Genomic DNA, 27,320 nt, shown 5'->3' on the forward strand with positions numbered 1-27,320 from the left:
GGGTCAGGTACGAAGAACGGATCAAGGTAAAAACCAACATGTTTTTTACTTTAGGGCTTGCTGTATGATGCAGTTTCTGGTGCTCATTTCGAATCTATTGCTAAGAAGAACCCCATTATACACCTTGTATGGGCTTCTGAAATCTTAGATTAGGTCACTGACCTAAAATGACTCAGGTCAAGTTTTGTTTTTAGGCACATACTCCTTGTTGCTTACATAAATGCAAAGCTTAAAGCATTCTTGCATGATTTAAGTCACCATGACCTTTAAGAGATCAAACAAGGTCACTGACATTAAATAAATATGTGTCATTTTAGTTAAAACAGTTACCTAGGTTCTAGGGGCCTTTAGGAGAGCACGCTGGAATTTGCCTTGTTTGGCCTTATTTGACCCAAAGGTCATGACGTAGGAACGTCAAGGCCTAACCTAAGTGAGTATGTTTTTTTCCAAAGCACTGTGTCGCGTATAACTGCGCTCCAGAGCGTGGAGCGCATCCGCTTGTCTTATTGCCATTTCCTGTAATGAAACATGAACTTTTATGACAAAAAGTCTGTTCTGAGCAGCTTCATATCTGATACGTCCCCTACATGGGGACGAGAACATTGAATTGAATTTTAAACATTCGAGGGCTTACTGCAGCTTGGTCTTGCCCTGCCGGCGGTTGGGCTGGTTGGCCGGACGATGCCATGTCACCAACAGCGGGTGCCGTCAGCTCGGCAACATGCAACGCTAACGCACCACATGCGTTACCAGCCTGTACCAGCCAACGCCATACAGACCAAACGCCTGATAATGACCATTGGCGCCGGCTGTGCATATCAGTGTTGCACGCCCTGCGGCCACATGTCTCTGCCGAAAGCGTGCCATTCACACATCGCCCGCGGACCGTCCAATGGTCGGCTGTGTCCCGTGCTCCAGCGCACGGGCACCGCGGCCGGAGGCCGTGCGGCCTGGCCGGCCTGGCACCAGTCCTCAGCTGCATGGGCGTCTTCACTTCCGATGCGCAGCCGCGCTCTAGCACGTGACGCGGCGCGACGCCGCACGCAACTTGCAACAAGTCGGCAACACAACTCCATAACTGCCGGGAACGCACCACCACCGCAGACGCAGGACGACCAACTTGGCTCCCGGCGCCTGGTGCGGCAGCCATCTAGCGGTCATGCTGGCACTAGCAGCGGCTGGGCGATTTTCGACCGTAGCGACGCGCGTGCCGGCGTCAGTTGCACGCCCGCAGACGCGGTGCGAGGACGTGTTCTGCCGCTCGCCAACACTGAGCACCTATTGATAGTGACGGTGTGCTGTCACGTGGTCTGTGATCGCCAGTCGGGTGACGTGACGAACAGCGCACTGGCGTCGTCGGCGCCGGCGACTGCTCGGTGGGCGCAAACTGTCGACGACCTCCGTTCCCGCGCGAGTGTGCTGACGCAACTGCTGTGCGCACGACATAAGTTACTAGAAGATGCTCTGCAAAGTGTCATGTGAGCTGTTGCCCATGCGCGGCGGGGTGAGCACTGCTCGCCGTCGGTCGCTAATCGCTCGCCGACCCGGCGCCCGGGGCCAGGCGCGTGCACGTCGGCCTTCCAGAGCGAAAGCGGCCGGCATGACACAAATGCACCTGTTGCAGTTGTATCGGCATCCCGTCTCGGCATTTTCGCTAAGATCAAAGTAAACAACTGCCGCCCCTCCCCTTGTCCTAGCTTTTTATTTGATTTGTGTAATAGTGTAATCAACGCATCACGAGCTGTCCCCCCCAAGGGTTGTATGCCCTCTGTGTTGGTGCAATTGATCCTTGTTTGTTCCGTGTATTGGTGCAATCGAATGACAATCACAACGAGATGGTGCTCCATTAGCTGAATTATGTTCTACTTATTCTCATCTAATCCGTGTGTTGGTGTATTTATGTGACAATGATCAAGACATTCCCCGCCCCCCATTCTTTTTCTTCTAGCGGCGCGTGTGCACGTGCTGTGCTGATTATTATTTGTTCTGTGCATTAGTGTAATCATATGGTATCAACACGAGATGCTTCCCGGAGCCCCGGACTGTGTAGCATTCCGGCGTGTAGCCCCCGCCCGTTCCCTGGGCTGGCCGGCCGGGTGTGGGTTTGCCACCTCCCTGCAATGTCCGTAGGCGTTGGGCAACTGCGGCCTTCCCGTGTGGACGTAGTCTTGCCTTCGGCGTTCCTGGCCTGGCGTTACGCCTCGAGGCGACGCAGTCTTGTGTCGTCGTCGCGGACATGTCGTCTGACTGCGGTGAGGTCGCCGACGGCTTAAGGCCTGTAATCCATGGAGCATTGACGGGCAGTTGCCGCACCTGCCGACGGCCTGCCCCCCGCCGCTGCCCACCATGGTGAGCCAGCGCTTCACCCCATTGGCGGCACGCTGCACCGTGCCGTGGGATTATGGAAGTATGGCTTTTTTGTACTGTGTGGTGCGGTGGTGAAACTTATAACGAGAACCACGCTGCCGTCCAGAGACAAGCGGCTTCACCGGGGCTCCCACATCCGGCCCACGTAATGTGTAATGCAGTGTTTTGTACATTAGCATAGAGCCCGTTCCTGTTGGCCGCCCACCTGTCTGCCGTTGGCAGCCAACTTGCTTGTCTGCCGAGCTGTTCCTGTTGGCGGCCCACCTGCTGTCTGTGTTCCGTGTACGTGTGTTGGACTGTCCGAGGTACTTGTGTCGGCACGTTGTGAGCTTCGATACCTTGCCTTCGTGAAGCACACCTCCCCGTGAGTGGATGCTGAACAGTGATCTTGTACACAATGCAGAGGTGTATGTAAATACAAGACCGTTACATGATGTTGTTAAGAATCGATTGCCCTCGAACGGGATTGTGGGCGGCCTCGAATTTGTTTGAAAGCATAACGACCGCTCAGTTTGAGTAACTCATTAAATTCTAGGTATTTCGATATTCGCACTGAGAATGCCACGTGACACGGGCATACTTTTATTGAGGCCCCCACAATTGACTTGCGACTATTGCGATATTCCGTGGGAAACATAAAACGTGGTAAACTTAGGTGTGAGTCACACAAGTCAATACAACGCAAACCATAGTCATCAAACACACAACACGAACATACCAGGCGAGTGATACAGGTCAAAATCTAGCAGGGCCGGGGGGAGCGTACATGTCGGCCCGGCGCAGACGGTAGGGCTCGGAGATGACGGGGGTACGGAGATGACGGAGACGATCGGCTCGGAGATGACGGTGGTACGGAGATGACGAAGACGGCCGGCTCGGAGATGACGGTGGAATGGAGATGACGAAGACGACCGGCTCGGAGATGACGGCGGTACGGAGATGACGAATACGACCGGCTCGGAGATGACGGTGGTACGGAGATGACGAAGACGACCGGCTCGGAGATGACGGTGGTACGGAGATGACGAATACGACCGGCTCGGAGATGACGGTGGTACGGAGATGACGGAGATGACCGGCTCGGAGATGACGGTGGTGCGGAGATGGCGAAGACGACCGGCTCGGAGATGACGGTGTTGCGGAGATGGCGAAGACGACCGGCTCGGAGATGACGGTGGTACGGAGATGACGAAGACGACCGGCTCGGAGATGACGGTGGTACGGAGATGACGAAGACGACCGGCTCGAAGATGACGGTGGTACGGAGATGATGAAGACGACCGGCTCGGCGATGACGATGGTACGCCCTAGCGCCATCCGCTCTGTGAAGAAAAGAACATCTCGTGTCAACCGTGCAGATCACTGAAACTGTCACCAACGCGGTGGGGTAGACAGGTATTCCGAAGCTACTCGAGTGAGTTGAAGAAAATGACATTAACAAGCATAGTGTGAGGTCCGTGGTAATTATTTACTGATACCGTGCAACACCAGCATGGCTGGTCAATGCAGTTGCAGTACTGCAGGCAGGTGCGGACGTAATCGCGCCTTGAATATCATCCACTGGTTCTGGACGGAACAATGCTAGCATGTTTTGACATGGACAATCACAAATTACCAGTATCTTCATGGCTTGGGGAGTCGGGGTTGATATATGACGGCGGCAACAAGGCATAACAGTTCAGAAGTCTACCCACAGGTGGTGGGCTTACCAAAATGGTTCACCTTGGCCGGACACGTGCCCTGAGTTATGCGAGAGCCGAAGGCCCTGCGACATATCATCCGAGCGGGCGCCGCCCTTAACACGTTTTTCTTTCGTGTGTTTTTGCTGCCGGCCACCGAGCGGCATTCGAAGTACATACCGTGGGTAATTTAGTGGCTACCCCGGTGTGCATCATTTCGTCATTTACCCAGGTTTGCGCATTGACTGGCCGCACTGCCGCAGGCCACTGCAGACCGAATGATGGTGGATATTAGCCAAGCTTCACAATGCGCAGTATGCATATTGATGTGTGTGTGTACAGTGTCGCACGCCTCAGACGGCACCTGCCCATCCCCACCCCCCACCCCCGATCAAAACAAACAAAAACATGTGATGTTGTTTACATGAATTGCTGTATATTAAATGTGGCCCTTCTGTTGAGTACCGCCAATGTACTGTAATCTCCCAATGATAAGCTAATTAACCGTGTAATGGCTCACAGCGCATAAAAAATTTTGTACTCCACTTTGGAAAATTTGTATTCCGCTAGCAGGAACTTTTTGCAATTTCCAACACCGGTACCACTTCCTAGCTCAACTGCTTAACAGACGGGAAATAGTGTTGGCGCCTGCCTAACCAGACCGTAACGATGGGAAGAGGGAATAAATCAACAGACGGAACCTGTGTAAAGCCATTTATCTCCTTTCTTGTGTATGTTTTAGGAAAAGTGAAGGAAATAAACGATAATAATCACCACAGGATACACAGTGATGCGAAATTTCTTAAAGCAGCGATACGTAAGGTACAACAAACGCACAAAACAACAAACTTGAGCAAACCCTGTCTTAAACAAACCTGCATAGTGCGCCGATGCATCACGGCCAGGTACATAATGGCCTTCATGAAGACCCGGCGCCGAGGCAGGGGCTCAAGGACGACTCCACACACCATGGATTGAAGCCTCTCGCACCTGGCACACCGGAATTGGTGTCAGTGGAAAACCATCCGAGGACTGCAACAAAGAAAGAGAAGCTAAATTAATAAATACAGAAAACTCAAACGAACAAAGACCGGTCTTAGAGTGTGACCGCAGCTACAACATAGACTCTCAGTTTTCCATGCAGATAACAATCGTTAAATGGCCACCGCTCAAGGAATGCATGCCGAGGATTGCATGATATTAACCAGTGTTACTTGCTACATTCGCACGAGCATGTTAAGGTAGGCTTCCTTTCCAAATGCGGGACGAAAGGACTGGATAGAAATCTGATTGCAACGCTCACCCCGAAATACATCGCCGAAAGCGCTTTCATATATCCCCAATAGTATTAATTATTGCAATGTAATTAAGCATTGTTATCTTATTACTCTATACTTTGATTTAAGGCGATAAGAAAACTACATTTTAATCCACCTATTTAGTCAATACTGCAATACAAGGAAAAGCTGACCCCTATATGAGTGCACAGGTGCACTTTCATGTACGTGATGCGCGATGGCGATGGCGGCGAGACCTACCGGGATCGAGCGTGGACGCCTCCACACCGGGAGACGGCGATGGCGGCGAGACCTCTCCGGGATCGAGCATGGACGCCTCCTCACCGGGAGACGGCGCTGGCGGCGAGACCTCTCCGGGATCGAGCATGGACGCCTCCTCACCGGGAGACGGCGGTGGCGGCGAGACCTCTCCGGGATCGAGCGTTGACGCCTCCTCACCGGGAGACGGCGCTGGCGGCGAGACCTCTCCGGGATCGAGCATGGACGCCTCCTCACCGGGAGACGGCGGTGGCGGCGAGACCTCTCCGGGATCGAGCATGGACGCCTCCTCACCGGGAGACGGCGCTGGCGGCGAGACCTCTCCGGGATCGAGCATGGACGCCTCCTCACCGGGAGACGGCGGTGGCGGCGAGACCTCTCCGGGATCGAGCGTGGACGCCCCCTCACCAGGAGACGGCGGTGGCGGCGAGACCTCTCCGGGATCGAGCGTTGACGCCTCCTCACCAGGAGACGGCGGTGGCGGCGAGACCTCTCCGGGATCGAGCGTGGACGCCCCCTCACCAGGAGACGGCGGTGGCGGCGAGACCTCTCCGTGATCGAGCGTGGACGCCTCCTCACCGGGAGACGGCGGTGGCGGCGAGACCTCTCCGGGATCGAGCGTTGACGCCTCCTCACCGGGAGACGGCGATGGTGACGAGACCTCTCCGGGATCGAGCATGGACGCCTCCTCACCGGGAGACGGCGGTGGCGGCGAGACCTCTCCGGGATCGAGCGTGGACGCCCCCTCACCGGGAGACGGCGGTGGCGGCGAGACCTCTCCGGGATCGAGCGTGGACGCCTCCTCACCGGGAGACGGCGGTGGCGGCGAGACCTCTCCGGGATCGAGCGTGGACGCCTCCTCACCGGGAGACGGCGATGGCGGCGAGACCTCTCCGGGATCGAGCGTGGACGCCTCCTCACCGGGAGACGGCAGTGGAGGCGAGACCTCTCCGGGATCGAGCATGGACGCCTCCTCACCGGGAGACACTGGCTGCGTGCCCTCGTCGGGAGCGAGCACGGAAGGCTGGAGGGTGGAGGTCTCATCACCGGGAGACGGTTGCGGCGAGTTCTCACCAGGAGCGGGCGTGGGCAGGTCCTCCCCGGGAGACGGTTGTGGCGAGTTGTCGTCGATACACTGAGGTGGCAAGTCACTTCTGGGAGACGGTCGCAGCGAGTCCTTGCCAGGAGTGGTAGTGGGAGATCCCTCACCAACAGATGATGGGGGCCATTTCTCAACAGGAGACGGCGAGTCTTCGGCAGGAGAATGTGGGGAGGGTGCCACCTGAGTAGGACATAGTGTTTCTTGAGCCTTTGGCTGGATGGCATGGATGGCCTTTTGACGGAAAACATGGTTTCTTCTGAAGCAGTCGCAGTAATGTTTTGCCAGTCTGTTTTTTGCTATCCTTTGTAGACTGTTGCTAATGCGTAGTCTTTTCAGAGCATGCTTCTAAAACACAAGGTTGTTCGGATCAAAGGTTACAGCAGCAGATCGAAAATTGCGGATTGTCTGGGAAAAAGTTGCCACTTGGTGTCACAGGAAAAACAAACCGGAATTGTTCAGGATCGAGGTCGTCCACAACATTAACATGGAGAAATCTCCAGCTCTAGCAGACTGTGGGTAAGAGGGGGTAAGACGGGGATAAGACGTGGCCAAGGGTAGCCAAGGTTGGGGTAAAGGGCCGGGCAGCCAGTACAATATATAGATCATCGACGCACGTCACATTGGGTGCGGGGAAAACATCGGGCCGCGTGATTACCCCTGAGCACAAAAGCTACACGCCCATGGCAAGCACGAGGCACATGAGGTTCCTACCCGCTTGTGGAAAGTCAGCCTTTGCAACATCAGCCTGTCTCCCCCCCCCCCCTCCCATCTCCACCTCCTGCAACCTTCAAATGGGTACCCATGAGATCAATGCAGATCCGTTTGGGGCGGAGGGACATCGCCAATAATCGGGATAGGTTGATAAAAGCCATTCATTCAGGAAAGGTTGTGAAAGGCACCCAACCTTCCAGTCAAATTTTTCGAATATTACCTTATGTTGTAAGTTGGTAATCGCAAAAGAAAGTACGCCAATCGCAGGCCATATCAAACTTTGTAGGTGAGTCACACCTTATGCCCAGCAACTCGCTGTTCTTCTAACCTCACAATCCTGGTGACACAAGTGAAACTGCCGAAGAAGCACGCACTTACCTCTTGATGATGAAATAACATATTCTTTTCCATTGAACTGCAAAGGAATACAACAAATATTATAAGAAGTAATACAAACATTCTGTGGCATGTCAATAGAAACATATCACCAAACAACAGACATCGGCTGTTAGCAAACTTGGTCGCAGTGCACGCAAGTGCATTTTGTTGATGCAATGAAACCCAGAAATTGGGAAATTGGTCACCTCAGGAATGACACTAAAACTGCATACCAAAGGGGGTGGAGGGGCAGTACCAAGGTGTGATGTGATGATAGGCAAAGCACCTAAAGTAACAAAGGTGTGATAATGAAAGAGGAAGGTTGCAAAATCAAGCAGCCAAAATCAAATTAAACATGTTTGAGATATGTGACTGTGGGAGGGGGGGGGGGGGGGAGGTCCTGCGGTGGGCGACGTACGCGGCTGCCTGGCCGCCGCTGGATGTTGCGCGCCGCCGGCTGCCGCTGTCACGCCTGCCCACAAGAACGAATTTATAAGGAGCCCATTGGTCAGCATGCGAGCCAGATGATTTTAGCGCACGGCTCGGCACGTTGTGACTCCGGTACACCCGACACCAGCACGCACTCATGTGAGCCACAGAGCTAGGATAAAGCGGGTAATCGGGGCATTGGCCGGATGGTGGATCCGGTCAGGCCCCATGAACGGCTGTCTTCTCGTCCATGGCCGTGCGCCCTTAACCACGGTGCCCCACCTCCACCCTCTAGCTTGCGATTATATTTAAATGGGGCAAAAGCGGAACCGCATGCATGCTAATACGCCCAACTGGCAAGGGTCCCACACACTGGCGAAATATATTGGCAAGAGCCCGCTAGATAATGGTTCTGGGAGCCCTCCCCCCCCCCCCCCCCCCGGCCTTAACCAATCCACACAGACTCCATGCACTCGGCGCCCCACGACACCCGCTCCAAGCATTCACATTCGCTGGCGCCCATATCATCCCATTCATCCTTGGCTTGCACACGGGTGGGACCCCACCCCCCCCCCCTTATTTCCCGCGCCTTGGCATTATAAAAGGCTCGTCTGCGTGGGTCCTCGTAAAGCTAAGTGAGATTTATTTATCACATTTCGATGTTGCCATAAAGCCACGTTTAAGCCCTGTTTAGTGTATCACGTTAATTTGCCAGCTCGGCACCGACGCAGCTGCTGGGCCGACACCGGGTGTCCGAAGCTGGACGGCGACTCGTTCACTCGCCTGACCTCCAGGGCGACGGCTCCCTGTTTGGACAACGCTCCCTGCGTTCTGTTCACGATGGCGGCCAACCATTCGCACGGCCACGCCCACCGCTCGCAGCTTCCCCCTGTCGCGCATGCGCCTTAGGCAGGGCCTCGTCCGGCACGGAGGCGTCGCTTCCGGCACTTCTGCGCCCTCGCCTCCCGCCCGCCGGAGCAGGCTTTGTAAGGCACCGCCCCCCGGTGCCCCCTCAGAGGCCCGGGGGTAGACAGCGCGCTCTATGGGACGGTGGAGCCCCCCGGCAGACGACCGGCGCCCGGCGCGACCTGCGTCCACGCCTTACGGTCCCCTCGGCCGGCGCGCTCTGGAGTCTCAGCCTGACCGGCCTGTCCGGCGACCTGATTCCTCGTCGCCCTCCCTATGAGCGTCGATGGCGGGATCTATACCCGTCCCGAACATCCCGCCACCAATCGCTCATAGGGCCCGGCGTGCACCACGTTGGCAAAGAGCAGACTGACTCCTGTCTTCTCCCAAGGCGGAGACATCACGGATAGACCCCGCTACTGCCATGCACAATCAAGCATCTCGGGCGGCCCCCACGGATCCTGGGTCACATCAAGGCCAATACTTTTTATGCCGTCGCGGCTGAGGTCAAGTGGGAAACAATAAAACGAGTCAGCCGTCTCCGAAAAAGAGCGAAACTGTGTCTCGAGCCGCGCCACCCACAAACGTCTTTCTGCGTAGAAGCAGGACTACGGTCGTCTGGCTCCTCGTCCTCGTCGTAGCCACGCCGGGCTGCTCACTTGCCGGCGGGCCGCGAGCACTGGGCCGCCCCGCCCATCCACACCGCACGATACTGCCATCCGCCGGAGGGTCGCGGGTGCCCGCGCCGCCATCGCGCACCGCCGGGTGCTGCCCTCTGCCGCGATTGCCCATGTCGGCTGACAGATGGTGTCCGTGTCTCCTTCCGAACGCTATCCAGGGCGACACCCCGCGAGTAACTATCCCTGGTCTCGCAGAACTGAGGGCGATCCCTCGAGATGTGGCGGGCTCGGCGCACCTCACCACTATGCCTCACCACTCCGGCAGGTGGTCTCCCTTCGACCTCTAGCCAACATCCCGGGGTCATGTCCGGTTCGGAAAATTCGACGCCGTTCTCCCCTACACCGAACCTCCGGTGTCAGTATCGGATCCCTCTCGGACGAGATGGCCCTCCGCTAACCAAACATGAGTGCATCACTCGGTCAGAGAACGATCCAGGCCTAGCGAAACGGAGAGGAAGGCAGAAGACGGGCAATATACGCGCTCGCTGAGGGAATCCGTGTAGTGCGTGCACTGAGCGGAGCTAGACCGCGCTAACCTACTAAACAGCGGGGCGAGAGGAAAAAAAGAAAAGAACATGAATAAAGAGGAGGTCAACGACAAAAAACATAGCAGAACACACAAACAGTAATCAGCCTCACCCACGCGCGGATACCTCACTGGCCCAGCTGATCTATCGGGCAGACGAGTAATCAAGCGAAGGAGGTGGAGCAGCATGCACATAACGAAGTGTGAGCAGGCGCACCGGGCGGAGCTTGGTAAGAGCTCGGTGTCCCGCGACGGATCAAGGGGAGAGATGGAATGCGAGCGATCGACTGAACGGGAAGCGAGCCTAGGCATACGCGGGCGTCCGGCAAGACCATCCCGTCCGTCGACCCGGCAAGGCAATCAAATGGATGGCAAAAGGGCAGCGCGATTGTGAGCGGACCGCGCATGTGCTCTGGCCGTGCTCCGGCGGGAATTCGGCGTCTAAAAAAAAAACATCCACAAAAAACGCACCCACACCAGCGACCACGGGAGCGGAAGACCAAACGCCCAGTTGGCGGGGAAAACGAACCTTGGTCTGCGCGGAAGTCCCGCGAGACTGCAGTCCACCGGCCTCGGCAAAGCGATCGACGACGAATGGGGAGAAGGCAGCCTGGTCGTGAGAGAAGCCGAGCATGCGCGCTGGATCGAACCCGCGAGGGTCCGGCCACCTCGAACTATTAACAAAACAACAACGAAGGGAGCAATATGAGGCGAACTGTCAACATGATCCACATTCTACCACCATTGCATGTCGGCGCGGCCCGTACGCTGCGCCTGGCCGCGACGACGGCCTGGTAAGGGCCTAGACAAGCCGCAGCGCTTCCACATGGCCTCCTCCACTGGCGAACTCTGAATAGCTACGGGGCAGGTCAACGAGCGGGCGGCTGCGCCCAAGCATGCATCCAAGGCCCCGGACACAGCACCGCCCAACGCCGGGCCGACTGTCCTCTCGCCGCCCGAACCAACCTCATCCAGCCTCGATCCCTCACTAAACCACCGCAATGCAAACCGTCACCTGTACCCACACACAAAGACAAAGAGGCAAAAATCACTCACGCACTGCGACCCACCAGTCTATCGCTTCAGGCGGGCTCAGCGTCGAGCCGCGTGGCACCTTACGCAGTAACGCACCCGAGCCCCTCCCCCTTCACCCAGCTCTGCGGAAGGGATCCGGTAACCGCGGCTTGCCCCGCCCGGCGGGGGACGGGGTGAAAGGGCACGCTCGGAGCGCCAGCTGTCCGTGGCCCGGCAGGATGGGAGGGGGAGGGGGGGGGGGGGGTCAACAGCCTGGGCACTCACATCGTGTGTGCTGTCGTCACTTAGATGGCTGCAGAACATGCCGACTACAAAAAGTACATGTTACCCTGGGCATGTTCAGCATGGCAGCACCAGCAGCCACATCACAGGAACAGTTTCAGTTCATGCATGCCATGAATCCAAGCACCCTGACTTTGGTATGCGGTCACCAGCATTCCCAGTGCACAGAGGGCCAACATTCCAAATACTTATGACATAAAGGAAATTTCAAGTAACTGTACCCACAAGAAATTTTTACAAGCAAAACTAATTTGAAAATCCAATGCAATTTGGCATGAAATGAGTTTGGTGCATGCACGCACACCCGGTTCAGCACACTGAGAACATGTAGGCGTCAGTGCAGTGGGTGGATTTCTGGCCAATGCCCTTCATTTCCCCACTAATATTAAACATTGGCTCCTACAATACATCAAGACCGGCCATGCAACAAAATTCCAATATTCTCTCATAAATATACAAACCGTATGCATCAGGTACTGCTAAAATCCCACTATATGAGTACAAAAATTAACTTTGACAACACCCAAACAACCCAACGCTCTCATTTCGAACGCAATAATTGGTATGCATTTACCGCCAAAAGATTCGCAAAATGTATCGCAGGCCCCCCATACTTGTGTAAACAATATAGGCTTGCCACAGCTAAATCATCAATGTGTGCGAATCCAAATTGTAGTCGATACAATATTTTGAGAATTGACCAACCATTAATTCATGATATATGTTCAACGGCTCAGACCTTGTCCAAATCACGGTTCCGTGTATTGAGAAGCAACTGATTGCCTATTGTCATCCTCCTTCAATGATGCTTTGTTGTTGAAAACCTAGATTGATAGTGGGTGGAGGGGCTCATCATTTATTAATGATGCATTCAACCATTCTGTGCTGATTATATTGTTTCTTAATCGAAATATTATTTATATACAGTACATTTTCAGTACCTTAAGCTAGATATGAACTGGGATTTCAGGTTGGCAACAACATGAGCCCATGGGTCTGCCATGTCTCCTCGATTTTGCCCATATTCTGTGATGCCTTGAAAATTGTATGCAACTCGGCCTATGTTTGCTGCTAAACCGCGCAAGATCTCGTTGCACATGCTTTCCAAGGGTTTTTTGACGCCCTTAATATCAATGGCCCATACGGTTTCTTCAGCCAGATTGATGAGTATCGGTCGATAATTCGTTGACGCAAATTTAAAGAAAATCGTAGGGGCCGCGTCGTAGACATGATTTTTTCGATCGTCTATAACTTTCCCCTTAGACAAGATAGGTGGTTTTTGTTTGTACATTTGTAATTGGGTTAGCAAGTGCTTTCATTTGATATGCATCTCGGTCCATGTTTGGCGTTAAGCAAGTGCAAAAACCTGTTATGTATGTTTCCTAAGGGTTTTTGACCGCTTAAATTTCAATGTCTCAGAGGGTTGCTTCAGCCGGACTAACACGTATCTGTCGATGGTTCAATGACGCAATTTTGAAGAAAATCATGGGGGCCGCCCCATAGACATGACTTTTTCGATCCTCTATAATTTTCCCCCTAGACAAGATACTAAAACGGCCCATACGGACCTGCAATGATTGTCTTGCAGGCGACTTGCTCGTTCGCCGGTCTCGTTTCTTCTCGGACCTCGTTCAGAGCTGCAAGGCGATAATCTTGCAGAGAACTGCTTGAGTTAGCAAAGAATGCACGCTCTTCCAACGGATGACCAAGTCAGCTGCTATCAATATGTCGTACACTTCATCAGCTCGAGTATTCTGAGCTGCAATGACAATCGGTCGTTTCAGTTATCAATGAGCACAGTATAATGATCAGGAGGACGCATTTACCGTATCAGACAGATTCACAGACGATGGTCGGCCTTCTCATGGCTAAACATCCCCAAACCACGGTGTGCTGCGAAACACAAAGGAATCACGAAGCAAACATATTTTTATTTTCTTCACAGAAAGAGCATCAGCCACTGAAAAGTCATACCAGACATGACACACCAAAAGACCAGGTTGCCGAAATTGAACAGCTTGAACACGCGTTCGGGTGGGTGTGAAATTGACCCCCGAAGATTTTTCCAAAATGATTTCTGAACGGTGTGGCACAGCAGCGCCAAATTTCGCATGGCTGCCAACAATGACATAGCGGATCGTCTGGCATACAGATTAAGATGTACCTTGTAAGGTCGCTGACCTATGGCAGGTCAGTCAGGCCATGGTTTCAGCGAAGGCAATTTCTAGGGAATCATTCAATCTGATCCAACAATGGAGTGCTAGACGAAGGCATACATTTCTGAGATACTTTCTTAGGCAACACAACAATCGAATGTAATAATTGCATTGACATATATAGGGTCAGGTATGAAGTTCAGATCAAGGTCAAAAGCAGCCTGTTTTATTGCTCCAGGGCTTGCTGTATGATGTAGGTTCTGGTGCTCATTTCAAATTCAATGCTAAGAGGAACAACGTTATACACCTTGCATGGACTTCTTAAATGTTAGATTGGGTCACTGACCTAAGATGACTCCGGTTAACATTTTGTTTTTAAGGGACATACTCTTTGTTGCTTATATAAATGCAAAGCTCAAAGCATTCTTGCATGATTTTGGTCACCATAACCTTTTAAAGATCAAACAAGGTTGCTGAAATTAAGTAAACATGTGCCATTTTACTTAGAACAGCTATCTAGGTTCTAGGGGCCCTTTGGAGACCAAGCTGAAATTTGCCTTGTTTGACCTTATTTGACCCAAGGGTCATGAAGTAGGAACCTCAAGCTTTAACCTAAATGAATTCACGAACAGGTCAACACACCCTGTACATTTCGTCTTTTTAGCTCCCTTAGTTCCTGAGATCTCAGAGGGGGTCAAATTGACCCCCCCCCCCACCCTGCCATCCGAGCCAAGGGTATGCAGCCGGCCACCTGGGCGCGCGTTAAGCAAACACCTCGCTGAAAAATTGAAGAATAACAACCCAAATTTTCAAAACTATAACCTGATTTCAGTTGAGAAGCAATAAGGAGGGGGCTTTACATAAGTACAGCGGCTATTATTTGCACTTGCAGCGCACAACAGCACTTGACTATTTTATGATGGCATGGTGCACTTAATATTTCTTGGTTTCCACACAAAAAAACATTAATCACGAATCACAGTCAATATCCATGATCAATCAAATGCATAGGAAATTAGCCTATCATTTGCCGGTCAGGGTATACATTGCTACTTGATGTTAAAAAAGAGCATTGTACACCAATCGTCGTTTTTAAGGCAGAACATATCGTAATTAATCGTAAAAGAGGTCATCTAAGCTCTTACCTTGGAACTTAAATAACTACCATTGCAAACATCCGAGCGCAAACGCGCAGCAATCGCGACCCCAGCGCCATTGCTACGCTTGATCACAACATTACTGCGTGATCACGTTACTGCGCATCAAGAACTATAAAAATGTACGATGCCAAGGTAGCAAGAATCTAATGAAATATGTTCCTTGCGTATCGAAGCAGTCTTCCGTATTGTTTGCAGATTGGTCGACATGGTGGGAAAATATGACGTTTTTGGGTGGGGATGAAAAGCAAAATGGGAATATGGCGGCTAAACAAAACTTCCTAATATGGTACATATATATATATATATATATATATATATATACATATATATATATATATATATATATATATATATATATATATATATATATATATATATATATATATATATATATATATATATATATATATATATATATATATATGTATATGTATATGTTCTGAGCTATTCTGGCCTGTCCGTTTCATAAACGTACCTAGACGCGATAAGAAACGTTTTTCATTGCATTATTATTGTTACCTTGGCCCCGTTCATTTTTTATAGTTCTTGATAAGCAGGAACATTGTAATTACACAGCGGTAACGCTATAAACAGCGCTGGGGAGTCCAGGCGGTGGTGTGTGTGCGGCGCTCGGGAGCTCGCTATCGTAGTTATTGAAATTCGAAGGTAGGAGCATAAATCTACCTGCTTTACGATGATGTACGATATGTTCCGCCTTAAACACGATGAATGATGTGCAATGATTTTTTCTAACAATAGGTGCCTATATATACCTATACCGATTTGCCCCAGCCCCACTCACCGGTAAAAACATCCAGCAGCTAGTTACCAGCGTATCAGATGCGCAAGAATTGTGGACACTGGAACAGGTGGTGGCCTAGCGTTGGCTTATCAAATTCTGAAGAAGGCGCAGCTTACAGCCACGACTGCAGGGCATTTACACTGTATGGTTCTCCCTTGCTGCGATTGTTCCTATATTAAACACATTTGGCACGAAGGCATTTGTTCTGTATGATTTTTCATTTATTAGGCATTTGTGGATGTGTGGAGATGTGTATGAAAACATGATCTCAACATATGACGTCAGTAAGGCACTAGTCAAAGATCGTAAGATGCACATTGCAGCTTTTGCCTATTGTCGAAAGAGTTCCTGAAAATTATTTTGCAATTTTTGGTTGCTTTCATGGACGTTTTTCTGTACAGGTAAGCAAAATTTCACGGATTTGGTTGGCATTACCAAGTGTCAATGATGTCACTGGAGGGGCAACTATTCATGGATAAAATATTATAGCTTTCTTTGGTTTGAAGGCTGGCGTATATCTGCTTCCAGGTCGCTGGAATTGTTTTCTGACGAAATATCTCAAGGTAAGGCTGGGAGCTTTGGCTGACTGTAATTTATCAGCTCTGCTGCCAAAATGCTGCCAGTTCAGAGCGCATGATGCTACTAAATGCGAGGGCATCTCGCATGCATAAATGGTACGCTACAGATTACATTTTTTTCGACCTCTGAGTAAGCAAAAATGTCACATAGGGGGCAGCTTTGGAAACCAAAACAAACGATGCAACGGAGAACTTTGGACCAAAAAGATGCTGAGTATGATTGCATTCCTCAGTGCGCAGGGAGCAGGTAGAGCGAGCAAGAAGAAAGGTTTCTAATTATCTTCCAGTCAACCCCGTGAGGCGAATATTCACAGGTCAGAAAGCTTAATGGACAAGCCTCACCCTCCAAGCACCACCATCTATGGTTCCTGCCAGACACCAGTAGCGCAGGCAAGGGGGGGGGGCACAGGGGGCACGTAAACCCCTTAGATCACGAGGAGCAAATCTGAGGGCTGGAAAGACCCGAAATGCCGCCCGGAGGTCGTACTTAGGGGACTGACAGGCAGAGCCAGGCACTCTAACGCCAGCCAAGAAGTCCTGCGCGCTGATCAGGGAACCCCTGGTAAAGGTCGATAGGTCGGTATATAATGGCCTACATGTTGATCACGCACCATCAATAACGCACAGTCGGCTCCATGTCGGCATGGGTCTGAGGGCCTGCTCCCCAAGCAGGGACAAAGTAGGAGCCAGCGATTTACATTGTCCTGGTTCCTAGCGTCTGCCGGGATGGCCTGGGTTGCACTTTCCGTAAAACCGAACGGCGTTGGCCTCTGCAAATAACGCCTGGCAGCGAGCCGTTGGCGCGAGAACAGCGGCCATGAAATATTTATTTCCGGAGTATTTTAAATTTAAGTCACACCGCTAAGAAAATAGGCTGAGTGTATTTTACCCAACTCTGAGATGGTCCTCCGGGTAACCTCACGAAACCCGCAACACACCAAAAAACAGAGATTCTGTCTTTACTGTTAAAGTTTCACCACCAAAATTCAGCGACACCGCACAAAGCTATAGAGACTAATCCGTTTTTATCATCAATCTAAAAGTCGCGTCGGTGAGATTTACACCCGGTTTCCTTCCTACATGTGCGACTTGATGTCCTTAATTGTTCACTCTTTTCAGGCGCGTCATCATTTTTATCCACCCGTTGGCCACGGCCTAGTATTAGCCGCGGGCTGACGCTGCGCGGCCTAAGGAGACTGCAAGGCCAGGCGTCGAGCTTTTTGTTTCTAAAAATTTGCAAGGCCGCATGTTCAAAACTACGTTGCATAAATTGCATCACTTATCGATTCTGCCTAATTTTGAACATTTGCAGACCAACGTGGCTCGGCCATGTTATACAAATTGTTGAACCACTTTTATGTACCATCTACCTTTGCAGGTTCCTAGTATCCCGGTATAACCGATATAAAATTCATACGGAGCTCCTCAGATCTGTCGGTTTAGAAAGAGTCCGCTGGACCATTGTAAAATGGAGAGCGCCGTCGACCCATTTCATGCAATCGCCTAGCACAGGGTTTCTTCACTTCATTGAATATAATATGCAAACAGAATTTAATTGGCGCTGGCTTCTAGCTTCCATTCCAATAATAGAAGAAAAAATGAAAAAAAATACTTTAAAAAATTTCCCTCGTCGACAAATGAGCCATATCCGGCGACTTTTGTGGGACTTTTAACTATCAGGGGAACGTTTCTCAACTCTGTGCATCTCCCTTGCCAAGATTCTAACTGCACGCCTGCTAAGCAGGCACCGTACTATTTACTCAGGGGCTCAGCAGTCCGTAACCACCTCTCCATTGGCTGCGAGGAAAAGCAGGGTGGCCACCCAGTTCGTAGCACATCAACATTGTATTCAACGTGGTGGATAGAGATCTGCCTCTAGGGCTGGAACAACGCAGAACTTACAACGCAGAATACATGCACAAGCCGACTATAGTGCCACCCACCACCACGTTGCGTTGGCTACCAACCCCTCGATCCCGGTACCACAGCTTGTCCTGTTCCCTGAGGCCTCAACAAAAATAGAGAAACTTTTAAAGTCACAGGACATCACCAAATATCCGTAGAATTCTCGAGGCAAAAAGTCTCTAGGCAACATGGAAACAAACACGCTGCATGTCGTGTCCCAGAAGTGGTGCGGCGATTCTTGTGGTTGGAACATGGATAACGGTATGAAAGGAAGGTAGATCAGTTCTAAGGAACCATGTTGTTTTCATGTACGATCCCATGATGTTTTCACGTAAGGACAGCAAACACCATACAGGAGGCTGCCTGTGGTTGTTCGCTGAGAAATATGACACCTTGGCAATTGTGACGCAGTGGAAAAATGATTGTGCTTACGTTAATGTATTGAACGGACACTTCCTACGACCTGATATATCCAGTATTTTTTATTCTGTCAGTGCAAAGCTATCAGCTGATGGGTGTACATGAAACAACTGGCCTGTGGTCCTTAAACAGAAGGATAAAACCTTTGGAGCATTTTCGTGAAAGACATTTTTCAGTTACACCCGAAGCCTTATCGCTTGTAGTTGAAAACTGCTATCACAGTGTTTAAGATCTAGTAGTTTGCATTTTAAATTCCGTTGTGCAGGTGCCAATATGCCAATTGAGCTCGCAAAAACACAACACATCTACGGTCGACGCGCAGTATAGAATGCCTGTCAACTTCTGATTAGCGCGAGAACAACGAAAGTTCCCCTAAGTTGGGGGACCATAGTGATGCTCTGTACCTTTTCCAGTTAACGGCCATGGAGCGAATGCTAAATTCCAAGGAAGCTGGGCGGGGCCCATCCCCTGCCGTGTAGCCGTGCCCATGTGTAGGCTATTCACTTTCCAAATCGATTGACTTGTATGTGCCTGAAGGTGGGCGCACAACGCGCATGATTGTTCTTACCGCTTAATTTTACCTGGTCGGTATGCGGATAGATGCACCTACCAGAAATGAGCTACGTATGACGTTACTTGCAAGAAGGTAGCTCCATGTTCAGGCTATCATCCTGCAGCGGTTTACGCAGGAAAATATACGCTTTTCAAATTGATTGCATTGTAGTCGCTCGGCATATAACTTTCATTAGCACGTCAGCATACTGCCAGCTAAGTTGCACGCATTCGGATGTTTCGTTATGTTTTCGACCCTCAGCAGTTTGTTCACTATCGGTGCAAAGGCAGTACGATATCTCAGCCGCCCATCTCTGTTGCAGTTTGCGCATAAGCGTGTTCAATTCCGACATCGACCTACTTGTAATGGTTGGCTGCATAAGTTTCAAAGCACATCATAATAATCGAAGTTAAGTTTTACGCGATTGGCTCTCTGGTCATATGGACCTGCCGAGGACAGTTTGTTCATTATCGATGCGACCAGGCCTGGATGTTCTAGCTGTTTTATCTTGTATAATTATCGTGTGTACGTTTTCATTTTTTATGCCGCGGCATTTTAGGGTTAGTGATAATGAAGCGGTTTTAAGTATAAGTTAGACTTGCCAAGCACACTATCACACTCGACATAAGATCATACGTAACGGGCTCGATGGACATGTGCATCCCCCAATAACATTTTGTTCATCATCTGTACGAAGATTTCCGATGTTCCGCCTGCCCCGCAGCTTTACGCCCCACGGCTAGCGGCCGCACCGCGTTCAAGTCTCGGCACCAATGACGTCACCGCCCTAAGAGAGCAGGTGAAAAGCCGACCTATGACAAACCCCACGCGCGGCATTCCCCTGCTTTCATCTAATATGACACATCAGACGCTAGCTCGAAAATGTGCAGCCTGTACGCGCTTATCAATCCCGAATGGGCGGGGAAACCTGTTTTAAGACTGAACATCCGTGTGCGATATGATGCTACCATGACTTCGGAAGTATGAATTACTGTTTCAGAAGTAAACTTAAACCAACTAGTCTTCAGTGATGACGTCATCCTTGTCAGTAATTCGCTCGTAGAAAGATCGGAGAAAGATGAGGAAATTTTTGAAGGTTCCAACTTTCCCCCAACGGCTTCGAGAATGCGTGTGTTTTGTTGTATTATGAAATATGTTAACACACAGCGTTCATCGAGTATAACTATTCCAGTTTGCTTGTTCTCACTCCCGCGTCCGCCAAAGCTCCTGTCAGAGTTCAAGGGTTGATGAAATGCCAGTGCGATGGCGGTCACATGCATTTTTATTTGAGTCATATTTGTCGTGCAAAGGTCGCATGACGCCACCATCTGGTGATCGACACTTGCCCGTGCGTTGTGACCGCTCAAGCCAATGCCAGTTGGATTTCAGACGGCAGCAGATCCGCTGTGTAAACCGAGCTCCGTCAAGTGCGCTCGTGCTGCTCGGCGGATGATGTGGTGATTGTTTTTGAGAGAATCTGAGTAGCTAGCGATCATAAGTTCACGTCTTCACGTTAGTCTTCATCCACAAGCGATCGCTTTAAAGTCATGTCGCGCTCAAAACAAGGTATGTACGCCCAAACGGTGCCACTTTTGTGCCCGCAGGCTCCAGGGCGCGGGTTTAAAAACCCAGCATGGATTTTAGTGGGTATTGCTGACTACAGTACGGGCACTGGCGGGTGTTCTACATCTCTTTCTTATCCCACTTGTGTTTTCCTAACCACAAATGCATGCCATTTCACCGACAGATAATTTATGGCATGCTGTAGGTTTAAGAGTAGGCTGCCATCGTTGAATAATTCTCAACAAATGACGCTACGTTTGGGGAGGGCGCGGGGAAGACAAATTTCATCGAATTTATCTGAATTCGTAAAAAGATGGAGATTTAAGACCGCGTAAAGATGCGTTTAAGATGTTGCAAAGTACCTAATATCTGTAATGCAGATCTGTTCTTAAGACCTAAAAACTGGATAGCCTAAGATTACTCGGATGGCCTGCAACAGGTTTGCTTTTCTTTCGAATCTCTAGCGCAGTTGGGGCGAAGCTCACTACCCTTTTGGGGACACAACGCTTAACACAACGTAACCAGGGGGAGGAGAGGATTTTACCTACTGTGTGCGGTGCGCAAAGAGGGAGCACGGAGTTAACGCAAAACATAAATGAAGTAAGCCATCCAAATTTAGAAACGTTCCACAATTGAAGATATTAAAGCAAGCATCAGATAAGAGGAAGTAATTTCGCTGATAACCACTATGAAAGTACTTTATACTAATATCACTTTAAGTGGAAAAGACGTCCTAGACCGCACACAGTCTCCATTGAGCAAATCTGCTCCTCAATACGTCATTCTTTCATAGCGTCATGGGGGGTTTGCATCCTGCATTCACTATAGTTCTTCAATTTCCCCAGAGGTGGTTCGCGGCGGCTGCTGGATGTGTGCTGAACCAAATTTCGTTAGGCGCTCGTGTTTTGGGCATTTCTCGTGTTGTTGCCTGTCTTTCCGTTTGCTAAGGTGCTTACTTGGGTTCATATGCTCGGTTGTGGCGCTTTTCTTAGGTTGTTCGATTGCAATGTCCTATTTCTGTAATAGCTGGGAGGAATGTAAAACTTCTTGCATTACGCAGCACAAAACGTAATTTGTCTTAGTAGATTCGACCCTCCTTCTGAATCCTCCCGACGCCCCGTTTATCCGGGACAGGCTGCATGCGTCAGCCTCGGATGGGTCCAGAGGTCTTCTGAGAAGGGAACCCCGACTGGGCGGCCAGCGCACACTCCGCGGGGTCCTTGCGTGGGTTGAAGTTAGGCGGTCGGCTCCCCCAGGCGCATGTAGTCCTGCCCCACCGTAATCCGTTCTCCGTCATTTCATAGCCTTGAAATGATCACTTGTGGTCGAAAGGGCTCTAATCCAAACCACCAATAACCAGCAAAATTGTGAGTACCTTTTATAGCTTGCACAAGATTGGTTGAAAGCCAACTGATAACTGTTTTTTTTTTTGGAAATCGTTCTCATGAACCCCATATTTGAACCACTCGACAATCATGCTTTGCTTTATTTTGAACGCCGCATGGCCAGTGAAATGTAAGTATTTGAATGACATCGCATCATGGATGCTGGGTAACTTTAAAACGGTCTGCACGAAATCGTCTGCACATCTTCGCGGGCGTGTAGTTGAGAAACTAGGGTTTTGAGGTCATGCGAAGGACGAGGCTTTAAACTGCATCAAATGATCTTTAAGATGGCGTTTCAGTTAAAAGATGATACCAAATATGGAACACTCCCTTGGGCGTTAACACCATATATTTGTTGTCATCTTTCTTGTCAAGGAATTATAAATGAGACTCATATTTACTTGGTATGAAAGGGTTTGAAGTCAGAAGGCTGCTTGGTATTGCTATTGATCTGTCCTGCATCAATGACGGAGAAAATGGCACAAAGTGAGCGTAATTGTTAGCGTCCCTTATTTTAATTTCAAATTTCAAACACCAATCGAATTCTCATGACCATCTAAAACTCCTTTTCGCGTAACACGTAAGCTGTCCCTAGAACTGTTTGCTGGCAGCCCCCGGGCCGATTTGAATGTGCTGCAGTTCAGTGACCTTTAAGAAGAGTTTTAATAATTTTGCACCGCAACGTAGGCATTTTTCATTTTTACAGCTTTGTTCTACAGACCTTATCTGAGCCTTTTAAATGAATGAATTTTTGGGTACAGAGCTCACGCTAAGCAGGTCTTGTGTGGGCCCTGACAAGTACGAGCCGAACATGCAATTCCAGGCGAACAGCAAAAGTTGGTGGCGAACATTTAACGCGTTGCAATGACGGGCGCCGTTCGCCCTGCCCTTCGGCGTCACCTAGTCCTTACCGCGACCGCTGCCACTGGCCGCAGGGCATAACTGTGCAGTAGAAATAGGGACCGCCCTAATAAAGCAACCCGCACCCACCCCACCACGGGCAGTTCGGGTTCCGATCCGCCTGGTTTGGAACGTGCTGGTTTGGAACGCAGACCCTTCAACCAACTGGCCTATCGGGACAGACCAATGCAATAACCGAAGTTCTTACTCCATTTAGATGACGTTTTAAGACATAATCAGGGAAGTCAAATTGATGCTTTAGTAAAGTCCGTTTTTTTGCACCAGCTTGCAGGCTGCCCTGAAAAATTGACAGCTGCCTGAAAGCTGTGCACCCAAGATCAGCAACTTAATTTGCCGTGATATGCAAACATTGACATCCTTAAACTGCAACATCTATGAGTATTTTTGATAATACTTTCAAATCTTCAAAAGGTTGAATGCATGCCACATGCGACCACGTCGTGAAGTGCAGCCGAGCAGATATTTTTAAAGGTTACCAAAAGCAATACAATTTGGTAACGTGCATTGTTTATGTCACTGCAGTCGCATGGCGCGAATAGGTTTACAAACTCATAATTCTGCAATAAATCTCTCCCCCATTTTAATACCACTGGCGTGGTTCGCCCGCGTTGGTATGGTGACGCAGGTAGCCTTAACTATTTAGCTCGTAAACTTGCGACACGATAGCCAGACTCCCTAAGCTTTCGAGGGCATCGAACACCAGCCCCATCCTGTTCACTGTATCTTAGCTCTCGAATTAGACATCCGTAGTGCGTAAGGAACGAGTCTCGCTGATGTCAATGCCAGCAAAATATCGGCGGCGGATATTTCGAATCAATCTCATTACGGTTCTGATTCTTTTCCCGATGCTCTAATCCTTCGACGATCAAGGATACGCTGCGCACAAAATAAAACCACGTACTGAAATATGTCGAACAAAGGTTCATTGCTGCATCAAAACATCATCCTGTCGCCAGGCACCGGATGGATTTTGCTGATGGTGGCTGCATTTGCTGGGGCCTGTGTCCCAAATGGCCTGGACTTGAAGCTGTTGAAGGCATTGACGACTGATTTGAGCAAGAACCAGGCTATTGCTCCGTTCGTCATGTCCTCGCTGATGACACAGGTCTGGCTCGGAGCCAGAGGCGACACCAGGGATGAGGTACGTGCCAGGTAACGAGCTCTGTACACCGTACCACTGACTTAGATTGCACGCGCACCGAAGTACTGTCTCAGATCACCCAGTGCACGTAAATGCTTGGAGCGTGCTGAGAAAGGTGGGCAGTGACAATGAACGAGGGCCTTCAACGGCGATGTGTTAACAAGGATAATTTGTGTGACCGCTGCTTTACCTACCAGATAGCCTTCCACACCCACGGACGAAAATCGATTAGTGTAACTTAAATTACCCATGTGTAATCTATTGCATATTCCGCTAGGCCACATAAACAGCTTGTATGGTTGCAACGAGGTATTGTAATTTAGCTCATCTTCAGTCTTTGACATTGAAATACCTGCGTGAACTTGCGTTGCCAATTACTCTTAAATCATGTGGAAGTGATGTTTTCGATGCATGCGGAGGTTTGCACCATTTGTTCCCGCACCTTCTTCCGAAATTGAACTTGAAACTTGTTTGTTTCCGCTTCCGAACAATAAAATAAGATGTATACCCACGAATTAATTGGATCATTTTGAACAATGGTGTGTTTCTATAACGCAATTTTTACCAATATGTCGAGCATCGGGGCTCGATCAATGCGTTCTGATGAGTAACACCCACACCTTTTAATCCTATAATTACATTTTGTATGATTCTCTTGCCCCCAGATGACGACAGTGCTAGACATAAGAACGACAACCGGATGCCAGCTTTTTAACAAGTTACCAAAGTGCCATCAGCGATCTCACCGACGGTTCCAGTAACGTCACTACCGGCGTCTTTAATCGGATATACATCAAACATGGCTTCAGCATCAAGTCGGGATTTAAGGATCTGTTGCAAAATCACTACTTCGCGGGCGTGAAGAAGTTTTCATCGGCGGCGCAGGCGGCGAAGGAAATAAACTCCGATGTGGCTACGGTAACACGAGACCGCATCAAGAAACTTGTCTCACCGAGTACTCTGCAAAACGCCGTCATGGTCCTGGTCAGTGCCTTGTACTTCAAGGGCTTGTGGCTGACTCCGTTCGACATGACCGTGAAAGGACCGTTTCTCACGGCATCAGGGAACAAGCAGGTCGACATGATGAAGCTTAGAACCCGAGTGCCGTATGTAAAGATGCCTCATTTTGATGCCATCTCCCTGCCGTACACGGACAAAAACTATGTTATGCTGATCTTGCGTCCACTGACACGTAACATGGCTGCCGTTTCCCGTCTGAGGGATTCTCTGGACTCCCTCGATGTCAGCGATATCATGAAGCGTTTGCGCGCATCATCCGTTCAGATAAGTATGCCTCGATTCAAGATAAGAACAGAGTACGGACTGGCGGGAACCATGTCACAGTTGGGAATTCGCAAAATCTTTACGTCCCGGGCAGATCTGGGTAACATTGCCGATGAGCCGCTAGCTGTTGACGGCATTATCCACAAGGTGTTCATGGAGGTGACAGAGAATGGTACCGAAGCTGCAGGAGCAGCAGCCATTACTTTCGTGATCACAAGCGTACAGCCTCTACCCATTCAGTTCACCGCAGATCGTCCCATCTTTGTCATTGTCTGGAACAAGAAACACATGATCAACTTGTTCTCTGCGTACATAGGTTCACCAAACGTGAATGGCTAAGATCATGCACGCTATTCTGAGACCAGGCGTGGGACCCACACTGAATAGCGTTGGTCGCATTAAGCATGCTGTAAGTGCAGTTCATGTGGCGGCAGCTCCTATCATGGCCGGGTGCGACCGACAAAGCTGATGTCACACAGTCTGGAATAAACGGGTGGAAGGCTGGGATCCTTTCGTGACGAAGCTCTTCTGTCCTTTATGCGTCACCTTACCACTACTGTTGGGGCAAATATAGGGAAGTGCTTGCCGTTTGCAAGCATTCTCCTAACTCATCGTTTGTGTTGAGCACCTTTCGTCCTCTGCACCACTGTTAAAGAGAATGCCACCATCTTTGTGCTTTTTATTCTTGGATTTTCATTGGAGTGTGTGGGCGATCTGTGGGTAAGGCAACCTGCACTAATTTGGGCAATCTGGTGCCTTAGAAATATACGCTTCTGCGGAAACGTTGTCTGCTTGTCACATTCTACCACTTCTTGAACGAGTTGGCTTTGAAAGATAAAGAGGAAAGCAGGTTCGATATACGGAGTAAGCGCATCGCTGCAATAGTCGTGGTGCTTCCTGAAGATTTGCAAAGAGAGAAAATTTCACGATATCTTGTGGAAAGGCTCGAAGTCTATCCCAGGATGCAATGAAGAACGCACAAACATGCCTGAAAATAGCAGTTTCTGCTCCGCCTTGATGCAGGGATTGCACAGGTTATGTGCGTCGGGAAGCGTTAGGCGGCGTTTTAGGACATTTACGGGAGAGGTTGCCCGCAGTTCTGGACAGTCGTGGAACGCATTATAAAACTACGCAGAGTTTCCAACAATTTTGACAATGCATACCAAGATCCACATAGCGCACAGCTAGATTCATGAATGCCGATCTTCATGCCGTCGCCGGTTTTTGCCAGCCAGCCAGTCGTCGGTAGGCGGGGCATGTCCTGCGAATGCAAGAAGGCAGCGGGCGGCGCGGTGTAGTCTTAATGCGAAGCGACCTGTACCGGGCTACCCCTTGTAAAGGACCAATCATGCGTCTTACCCTTGATACGGGACATCTAGGATAGCGCCTCTCTACCTTCTGTCCGACGGGGAAAAAGGTTGTTAACAACTTTTGTCAGGCTGAAATTGACAGTCATATCACTTTGGTGGCGCTTTGGAGACATGATGTAACAATGGTTGATCTAGCCACGTTTAAGGTACAACGCGAGCGCCTGATGGAGGCTGCGGGGCATCGGGGGCACAGGTAGGGTGAAAAGGCGCCTTTTATGTCACAGACACAATTGTGAACTAACTTGTCACTTAGAGTGAAATGTATCAGAAAAACAACAGTTTGGTTGGAGTCTGGTTGTTTTTACGATGTGAAGACCTGACTGGCTTGAGAATGCAGCTGATGGTCAATTGCTTTTTTTAAAGACGCTTTCTGGCTTTTCTAAGGATCTGTCAATAAGGGCGTCGCTGATAATAACTTTAAACAAGCCCTG

General features: G+C 50.0%; 1 protein-coding gene and 1 long non-coding RNA gene across 3 annotated transcripts; one reads left to right on the forward strand and one right to left on the reverse strand.

The window, feature by feature from the left end:
* Nucleotides 1–2,677: 2,677 nt before the first annotated feature.
* On the reverse strand, nt 2,678–15,066 carry LOC119109463 (uncharacterized). Of its 2 annotated transcripts, XR_005095420.1 has the most exons (5): nt 14,953–15,066; nt 13,220–13,410; nt 7,794–7,830; nt 4,922–5,078; nt 2,678–3,689 (listed from the first exon to the last, which is right to left on the reverse strand). It is a non-coding gene; the product is annotated as an uncharacterized LOC119109463 (long non-coding RNA). The 2 variants fall into 2 exon arrangements; XR_005095421.1 differs by lacking the exons at nt 2,678–3,689; nt 4,922–5,078 and adding an exon at nt 6,566–7,049.
* Nucleotides 15,067–20,613: 5,547 nt separating this feature from the next.
* LOC119109289 (ovalbumin-related protein X) lies at nt 20,614–26,297 on the forward strand. Its single transcript, XM_037232886.1, has 3 exons — nt 20,614–20,791; nt 24,051–24,239; nt 24,924–26,297. Exons 1-3 carry the CDS (start codon nt 20,773–20,775, stop codon nt 25,856–25,858), a joined length of 1,143 nt encoding a protein of 380 aa, XP_037088781.1. The 5' UTR covers nt 20,614–20,772; the 3' UTR covers nt 25,859–26,297.
* Nucleotides 26,298–27,320: the final 1,023 nt, after the last annotated feature.

This window comes from Pollicipes pollicipes, unplaced genomic scaffold (genome assembly GCF_011947565.3).
Source record: "Pollicipes pollicipes isolate AB1234 unplaced genomic scaffold, Ppol_2.1 Scaffold_7231;HRSCAF=8579_pilon_pilon_pilon, whole genome shotgun sequence".
Taxonomy (NCBI): domain Eukaryota; kingdom Metazoa; phylum Arthropoda; class Thecostraca; order Pollicipedomorpha; family Pollicipedidae; genus Pollicipes; species Pollicipes pollicipes.